The 9,455-nt window shown below is 53.7% G+C and overlaps 1 protein-coding gene across 1 annotated transcript; it reads left to right on the top strand.

Moving 5' to 3' along the window:
- Nucleotides 1-502: 502 nt before the first annotated feature.
- On the top strand, nt 503-3,596 carry ZFP92 (ZFP92 zinc finger protein). The gene is made up of 4 exons (XM_012661960.1): nt 503-535; nt 801-927; nt 2,295-2,399; nt 2,770-3,596. The coding sequence occupies exons 1-4, from the start codon at nt 503-505 to the stop codon at nt 3,594-3,596; spliced, it is 1,092 nt and encodes a 363-aa protein (XP_012517414.1).
- Nucleotides 3,597-9,455: the final 5,859 nt, after the last annotated feature.

A 9,455-nucleotide genomic window follows, 5' to 3' on the forward strand; every position in this document is an offset into this window, starting at 1 on the left:
GACACAGACGCACGGGGAATAAGGCCACGTGGAGACCGAGGCACAGACTGGAGTGATGCGGCTCCAGCCAAGGGAAGCTGGCAGCCGGCAGAAGCTGGAGGAGGCAAGGAGGGAGCCTTTGGAGGACGTGTGGCCCTGCCTGCACCTAGATCTTGGACCTCTGGCCTCCAAAACTGGCAGAGAATAAATGTGTGTTATAAGCCACCCAGTCTGTGGCACTTTGTTACAGCAGCCCCAGGAAGCCATACGTCTGGTGTGGTCATCAGGGCCCTCAGTGAAGCTACGAGAATGAGAAAGCCATGGGCTCTCCTAGAGAGGAGGCTGCGGGTGGCTGCTGTGCTCGGCAGAATGTCCAGGGCACCAAGCCCGCGGGCCTCTCCCTGCTCGCCCTCTCACTCTCCAAAGCCCTGCCTTGCTGGGACCATCTGACAAGGAAAACAACAAAAGTTTCCTCATCTCACGTGGGCTCTTTGCCATTCCCTAGCTCCTCTGTGCCCTGGTGATGGCGGCCATTCTCCTGACGTCAAGACCCAAGGTGAGCGGCGCCCCTGCCCCAGCGTCTCCCTCAGCCTCTGCAGCCAGGGGAGCAGGGCTGCCCGAAGTGCCATTCCCCTTTCCTGAGGCCCCAAGCTAGGTGTCCTGCCTTCTGTTGGCTCCTCTTTCCAGGAGCAAGTACATCCCCGAGCTTCCCCCACGTGCTGAGCTCTCCAGGGCTCTGCACCCCATGTTTTGTTGCTGCCAGCTTGTCCTGGGACCTGCAGCTTGAACTCCCCTGTGGCCACGGGAATGGCTTATTTCAGGTGCCAGTGTCTTTTGAGGACGTGTCCGTGTACTTCACAAAGACAGAATGGAAGCTTCTGGACCTCAGACAAAGGATCCTCTACAAGCGGGTGATGCTGGAGAACTATGGCCATCTGGTGTCACTAGGTAAGTGACCCCCTTAACATGCACATCCCCAGTCCTACCTCCTCTGTCTCCAGACTCAGTTATTTCTGAGTTTCCTCATTTGTTGCTTACTATGAGTGTAGGAGTAAATGCATTTCTCCATCAGACCGGTAATCCGCCGTAGGCCAGCTGTCATCTCAACAGAACTCTCTGGAGCTAAGTAAATGTTAGAGGTAAATGCGTGGGCCTGCAAATTTCAGTAATGCCCAACCAGACTTATTTTGCAGATAAAACCACGCATTGACTGAATGTCTTTCTACAAAAGATAGATGCAAATTATGCTCAAAATTTACATGCACTATTTTACACTTAATTCATTTTTTCAGTGGTTTCATTTTTCCTTTGTTCTACTTTAGAGAATTTAGCAGCATCTTTCCTTGCATCAGCCATGGAGGTCCCACACAAGGACCAGGCATGCACTTGGATTTCAAGCCTCAAGAAGTCCAGGAAGGAGCTGGGATAGCTCTGAGCAGGCTACTCTCCCCCTCCTTTGCCAGCACACCCCTGCTGCACAAAGGGGCATCCGTTTTGCCAGTTATAGGGCAAAACCAGGATCCACAGGCTGGGCAGGTGGGGGCCAGTGACCTGCCCTGCCCCGCGCAGCTGCCCAGCAGAGCACGCCAGGGAGACGCCCAGGAATCAGCTTTTCCCTCCTGCCAGCCCGGCGTGCTCCTCTGCCTGGCCTGGTGGGGGCACTCTCTCCAGGCATCTTCCTGCTGCCAGGAGTGGGCTGTCAATCCAGAGGTGGCTTCCCCGCTTCACCCACTGCCATGTGGGTGTGAGGGGCCTGCTTGAGACTGAGCCCTACTCCCTCTTCTTCCAGACTCTGCAGATGCCACCTCTGTAATCTAACCCCATAGAGAAAGACCAGTTCCTTCCCCTGAGTTCTTTCTGACCCTCAACGGACAGATCTGGGGTTCCAAGGAAGAGTTCTGGAATCCTCAGTTGAGTCTGATGATGAAACAGGATGCTTCAGCTTTCTGGGCACATGGTTGTTGGCCTGCCCCCTGTGGAGTCCCTGCTGCAGCCCTTCTGTCCCACGGGGTCTTCACACCGATCCCCCACTCCTCGCAAGCCCCCCAGCCTCCCTGCAGGCCAAGTGACAACATGGTTGTCCCCTTGGCCCAAGTCACCACCTGCTTACAACCCCCTGTGCCCACCTGGCCCCTGGACACTCAGAATCCCTTTGCTTCCTTAGAGGGACTCTACCCTTTCTCTGGACCTTCCAGGGGCACTTTTTAGAGAGTTCTTTGTTCTCTGTTACCTGAAGATGTTAAGGCTGGCCTGAGTTCAGGAGTGACCCTGGCCTTAGCCACCATGGTCCTGACCCGCTTCATTTCCACGGACAGGATTTTCCTTCTCCAAGCCTCACCTGATCTCCCAGCTGGAGCGAGGGGAGGGGCCCTGGGTAGCAGGCATCCGCAGAACAGGGGCCGCTGCAGGACTGCAGGAAGGTGAGTGATGGGCGCTCAGCCGGCTTGCCTAAGTCAAAAGGAAAGAAATACCTGTGGCCAAAGGAGGGCGATGCTGCCGCTTTGGGTGAGAGATTCTCTTTAGTGGCAGATGTCAGCCTCCCAAGGGGTGCTGGAACAGTGCCAGGTGTCACACCAGCTCCGCTGTTTCCAGCCTGTCACCCTCCCCTCTGGCTCCTGGCTGCCTGTGTGATGGCTTTCTGCTCTGCAGGCATCCTGCTCCTTCCCCCAAGTCCTCATCTCCTGCTCCTCTCTCCTTTGCCTTGGCACAAGGATGAGGAGGGCAAAACCCTCAGTATAGACCCAGGGAGAGTTGGCACTGGTGACTCTGGTGCTCTTCTGTCTTTTCCAGGTCACTGGATAAAGAGCAAGACGTCGATTTCAATGCAAAAACATTCTCAAGGAGAACTCCCAGGCGCTGATCTTCAGGGTGCCAAGGGGAGTCAGGTAGCAAGGTCACCTCTGCCGCAGGGCCATCCCGCAGGAGCCTCAGTGCCACGAAGTGTCCAGGGCGGCGGGCAGAGTTCGCTTGGCCAGCAGCAGTGCCCCAACGGTGCCGAGAAGCGGTACCTGTGTCAGCAGTGCGGGAAGTCCTTCAGCCGCAGCTCCAACCTCATCAAGCACGGGGTCATCCACAGCGGCGAGAAGCCCTACGCCTGCCCGGACTGCGGGAAGCTGTTCCGGCGCAGTTTCGCGCTACTAGAGCACGCGCGCATCCACAGCGGCGAGCGGCCCTACGCGTGCCCGGAGTGTGGCAAGGCCTTCAGCCGCAGCTCCAACCTCATCGAGCACCAGCGCACTCACAGCGGCAACAAGCCCTACGCCTGCAGCCAGTGCGGCAAGGCCTTCAAGGGCGTCTCGCAGCTCATCCACCACCAGCACAGCCATAGCGGCGAGAAGCCCTTCGAGTGCCAAGAGTGCGGCAAGGCCTTCCGAGGCCGCTCGGGGCTCAGCCAGCACCGGCGCGTGCACAGCGGCGAGAAGCCCTATGAGTGCAGTGACTGTGGCAAGGCCTTTGGCCGCCGGGCCAACCTGTTCAAGCACCAGGCAGTACACAGCGGGCGGAAGCTGGTGGGCGCCAGGACTGCCAGCCGGCCTGGGAGCCCTGGCGGGAGCACCGCAGACGGAGGCCCTCCGCGGACGGGCAGCGCCGCCCGGCCTGGTGCGAGTCGCCGCTGAGTCCCTGGCGTGGGACGGCCTGCGGGGGGGAGGCCACAGCTGGAAGGACACCCTCGCAGGGGAGCGGCTGCGGCCACCAGAAGACACAGGGCAGAGCCTGGCCCTGAGGCTGAGACACAGGCCACAGACTCAGAAGGGAGCCCCGCAGAGCCCGGCGCAGTGTGCTGCCACCCCTCCACTGACAGACTGGCGCTGACAGCTGATACGCAGGGACTGTGCCAACCACGCCTGCGCCGCTGCGGAGGACACTGTGCTGTGTGCGCAGGCGCGTGAGTGCGTGTGCAGGGGATGTGGGAGCAGGTTCGCGCATCGTGCCGGGACCTGCTAATCTGCGCTCTCCTCCCCTGTGGGACAGAATTGCATGCTGCGGGGTGGGGCAGGGAGCACCAGTAGAGCCAGCATGGGGCAGTGGCCCTTGAGTTTACAGAGGACTGGACCGTTTCCCTTAGTGGGGTCGCTGCCTCCCCCTGAGAGTTGTCCATGTTCCCACGTAGGGGACACTAAAGCACTTTAGTCCTTCCAGCACTCACAGCTGGAGGGGTCTGAGGCTAGCCTGCTGCTCTGCTCTCCCAATGCGGGCATGGGGCAGGAGTGGGCCCGAGGGTGCCTCTGAGCGGGGCAGCACCCAGCCCACATCACCTCCCCAGGGTGGTTATGGGAAGTGGCTGGCCCAGGCCCTGCAGGCAGGACCAGGCCCGGGACTCTCAGCTTCTCTTTCTGGGAGAGGAGCCCTTCTCCCTGGTTGCTCATGTTTGCTGCCAGCCACTCCGCTGGCTTCAGTATCCTCCCTGCCCACCCACTGCCTTCTGCCCCAGACCCCACCAGCAAAGGCCACCTTGGCCTAAAGCTTCAAACTTACCTGCTCCTCCTCTCAGGCAGCCTCCCCTTGTGGCTGGTGACAATTAGGAGGAAAGCAAGATGGGTTTGGAATTTGCACTCAGGTGGCCCTGCATTGCAACAGAGCATGCCCAGCATCTCCCATTGACTCTTTCACGTGACATTTCTTCGAATATGGGAGGCTCAGATGCTTTGAATGTTTTTGTATTCAGGGCTAATGTAGGTTGAAACACAGAGCTTTGCCATATGAGCCTGTCAGGGAATCACCCCCTAAATAAGAATCCCCCCAACCCTCTGAGAAGACCTCAGGCAGGAGAAGAGGAGCCACCCCAGGCCCGACATCTGATGAGTGTGGTGGCAAGCCTGGCTCTTCCTCTCTCTGTGACCACGCAATCCACCCCTCTTCCCCTCAGCCCTGTGGAGACAGGGCAGGCCCTTTGAATGGCACTTTACTGAAGGCCAGGGTTCTCAAGGAGAACCTAGCCAGAGGCAGCTGCTGGCAGGCCCTGTCCTATTCCACCCATGCTGTCCCCAGAGCTAGGCCCAGGAGTTCTGCCCCTGGGTGTTCTCAGCCCGGCATACTGGTCGGCAGCGGCCACCTCCTTCCAGCCATCTCTACTCCCAGTGGAGAGCAGAGCTTTGTCATACACAATGCCTGAGGGCAGGTAGGTGGTAGGCACATGGAGGCCAGCCCCCCATCTCCGGGAGCTGCACCTTTCCCTGCCAGAGGAGGGAGGTTCAAAGACAGCTGCCTCCTATCAGGAGAGTGTGGGAAGACCTGGAAATACAGGGCTTCGTCTGAGGACGCTGCTTAGAGCTCCAGTCACTAGGAGAACTCCAATTATATGTAGATAGATACGCACACATACACGTATGTAAGTGTTATATACATATAAATGTTGTGGGCAGTCCTAGGGTTCTTATAACTTGCTCTTGTCTCGTAGCCTCCTGCATTGGGTGCCTGTACCCCCATCCTGTGGTTGCCTTCTTGTCTGTAAGCCTGCAGCTGCACGTCATGTTCCATCCCATGTCCTCTGTGCTGAGCTCAGTGCCTGCGCTTAGTAAACACGTGGGAAAGGGACGTGGCACTCCTGGCACAGTGAACTCAGACTTGGGGCCATAGTTTCTCTAGCTTTACCTCGAGGCAACCCAAAGCATCTGCAGTGTTGGGCTCCCAGTAGGAAAAGAAGTATTAGGAGCGGTACATTGGAAGTCTCTGGTGAGGTAGTTGGGAAGGCTGGGTCCTTCTGAGGCACAGACAGTCTTTGCTGGGCTGGCACGGCTTCAGGAAAGCAGTCCCCCTTCCTGCAGGGGGGCGCCAGTGGCAGGAGGCTGTGTACTTGGGCTCCAGTCTCACTTTCTTCAAGTGAACTAGGCGAGGAAGCGACTGGCGCACCCTGATACCACTTCCATCGCCCTAGTTAAGTGAACGATGGGGTGCCTGCAGGCCACACAGTAACCGGCCTTCACTAAAGTGTGTTGTATCTCCTCGTTACCACGCCATTCCATTGGCTCTAACTTATAAGCTAACTCTGCTTTGAACATAAGCTCCTTTTTTCACCTGGGGACCTACACTCAAGGACGACTAGACACAGGAAGGAAACTGTACAGGTGTTTTCAGCAGAAAGTAGATTTGCCAAGACAGATGCTGGATACTTGCAGTCTGATTTTGGAAAAGCTCCAGGGTCCCCAGTCTTACCTAGATGAATTACACTTAAAATGTCAGCACATCCTTTTGTGTGTTCTGAGTCTGATTTAGCTCCTCTCAATTATTAATAGATTTGCACTGCAATTATTAGTATCATTTTGTTTTAGGTATGGTAGTCAGGTATGCAACAGGAACTGAACGGGTTTGGCATGGAATAAGAGTGCCCAGAGGGGACACTTGTGTGTTTCCTTCCATGGTGCTTTGACATGGGGCCCCTCCCCCTTGCCGCGTGGGGAATGAGGACGAGGCCCACGCTTGCTTTTTGATGGACAACTAGTAACAGAATGTAAGAGCTTAAACTAATTAGCCGGGCATGGTGGCACATGCCTGTAGTCCCAGCTACTCGGGAGGCTGAGGCAGGAGGATCGCTTGAGCCCAGGAGTTTGAGGTTGCTGTGAGCTAGGCTGACGCCACGGCACTCTAGCCTGCGTAACAGAATGAGACTCTGTCTCAAAAGAAAAAAAGAAAGGAGCTTAAACTATTGGGGCGAGTCCTGCCTGCTTTGCCCCTGCCCCAAGAACTCCCCTGGATACCAACCTTGGGCTCCTTCACCTTTGAACCATTTGCCTTTGGAAACTGGACTTTTCAAGAGCCACGTAAGTGCCCTGGCAGTATCTCCACATAACTGGTACGTCGTCTGACTGAATCCATTGTGAGATGGAATTGTTCCCATTTACTTTGGTTGCAAACAAATAAGGAATGTCTGCAAGTATTGGTTTGAAACGAGCCCTCTAGTGCAAAGGGGCTATTCTGAGGGTTTAAACTAGCTCGATAGACAGTTGGGTTCAAGGGCACAGGAAAGGCTATAAGCATGGAATTGTGCGGAAGAATCCAGCGCCCATGCTTGGGTGTTCGTCTGGGCCCCTGCGAAGGTGAGACAGAAAGGCCCCATGGCGAGCTGCCTTAGGTCTGCCCAGGGTGCCCGCTCCTCTGATGGGGATCATGGGCAGCCACTGGAGGCCAGGTGGACACTGTGACTTTGAGACCAGGAAGGGAGGCTGGGCCTGGTCCCATGTGTTCCTTAGCAAAACACCACATCAGTCTCCTGAGAAATGCAGCTGTGACTTCCTTCTGGTTGTTTCTGTTGCCAGACTTCAGGCAACATGGCAGCATCCACTCTTGGCATTGTGGGTGCAAAAGGCAGCTCTCAGAAAGAGGAGGCAGAGGGACTTGGTGGGGTAGGGGGGTAGCTAAGAAGTGCTTGGGTTGAGGCAGGTGAGTGGAAGAAGGGCATGCTCTGGGGTACCCTAGAAGGGTTTCTGTAGGACAGTTACAGGTTAAAGTGTCAGTTAGAACCAGGGTATGGAGAGCCTGGGATGCCACATGCAAAAGTTTGGGCTCTAGCTGGTTCCTAATGAGAAGCAATTTTCCTAAACATGAAAGAACTGTTCTGCGACCACCACAAATTGTATACATTGTAGTCATCTAGAGGGTTCTGACTCCCCTGAGGTGTCAATGTGTGGATATGGTTGGCTGAGTCCCCCACACATGTGAGAGGGCACTGCTTTGACACAAGGGTCCCCATCCACAATTCTCAGGAATTTTGTCTTACGCTAGATCCAGCGTGTCCATGACTTCACAGAATAGGGGCCCTCCGGGATTCCTGGACAGCTCCAAGTTCGAGACCTTGGACATTCGAGAGTGGTGCAGTGATTCCTTTTGTGTTCAGGAATGCCATACTTGGCCCTTCTCCAGCACCTGGGAATGTTTGTGTAGGGAAAAGGCCTATGGATTTAGAGGTTCCTGATATTTTAGCCTTTCTTTGGCAGCCTTATGGAGGTATAATGGGCATACACTGCACATCTTTCAAGTGTATGATTAGATGAGTTTTGACGTGTGCATACACATGTGAAACCAACCCCACACTCAAGACAGTAACCTTGTGGTTCCCCCATCCCCATCCCCACAACGACTGCTCTGCCTTCTGTCACTAGAGATTGTCATTTTCTGGAGTTCTACATAAATGGACTCGTCCAGTATATGTCTTGCCTCTTTCACTCAACATTGTCATTTTGAAATCTATCAGGTGGTTGTGTGTATATCAATACTGCATTTTTATTGCTGGCAGTATCCCATTGTGTGGATGGACCATGATACCTATTAACTACCTGTTGATGGACACTTGGGTTATTTCCATCTGGGGGCCATAACAATTAAAGCTGCTATAAATGTTGTGTACACGTTTCTGTGTGGACGTGTTTTCATTTCGCTTGGGTAGATAGCCAGGAGCAGAATTGCTGGGTCATGTGGTAACACTCTATGTTTAATTTTTTGAGGAACTGACAAATCATTTTCCAAAGCAGACATGCCATTTTCTGTTCCCACCAGCAGTGTATGAGAGTTCTAGTTTCTCCACGTCCTCACCAATACTTGTTATTGTCTGTCTTTTTTATTCCATCCATCCTAGTGGGTGTGAAGTGGGATCTCATGGTTTTAATGTGCATTTCCCTGGTTGCTAATGACGTTGAGCACTGTTTCATGTGCCTGTTGGCCATTCATATATCTTCTTTGATGAAGTGTCTGTTGGAATCTCCTGCGCATTTTTAAATTGAGTTGTCATCTTGTTAAGTTGCAAGAGTTCTAGACACTAGTACTTTGTCAGATATGTGTTCTGCAGTATTTTTCTTCCAGACTATGGCTTGCCTTTTGAAGAACAGAAGCGCTATATCTTGATGAGGTCTAACTTATGGATTAGACTTACTAGATTTATTTCATAGTTTATACTTTTGTGTCATAGTTAAGAAATCTTTACAAAACTCAAGTCACTAAGACTATATCCTATATTTTCTTATAAAAACAAAGATATATTTTCTTATAGAAGTTTTATAGTTTTAGCTCTTATATTCAGGTCTATGATCCATTTTGTGTGTGGTGAGGCAAATTCACGATTCATTTTTTCTACATGGATATCCAGTTTTTCCAGCATCATTTGTTGAAAAGATATTATCCCCAGTTGAGTTGCCTTGGCACCTTTGGGGAAACTCAGTGGCCATATGCGTGTGAGTCTACTTCTGGACTCTTCATGGTGCCCCATCACTTGGTGTTGTGGGCTGAATGTTTGTGTCTCCTCAAAATTCATATGTGGAAGCCCTGACCCCCATGGGATGGTGTTGTGGGGGGACCTTAGGAAGTGAAAGATTTAGATTAGGTCATGAGGGGTGGAGCCCTCATCAAAGGATTAGTGCCCTTAGAAGAAGAGGAGGAGACACCAGAGCTTCCTCTACCCACCATATGAGGCTACGGTGAGAGGGTGGCCACGTGCAAGCCAAGAAGAGAGCCCTCACCAAGAACTGAATCTGCCAGCACCTTGACCT

This window comes from Propithecus coquereli, unplaced genomic scaffold, assembly GCF_000956105.1.
Source record: "Propithecus coquereli isolate 6110/MARCELLA unplaced genomic scaffold, Pcoq_1.0 Scaffold748, whole genome shotgun sequence".
NCBI lineage: Eukaryota > Metazoa > Chordata > Mammalia > Primates > Indriidae > Propithecus > Propithecus coquereli.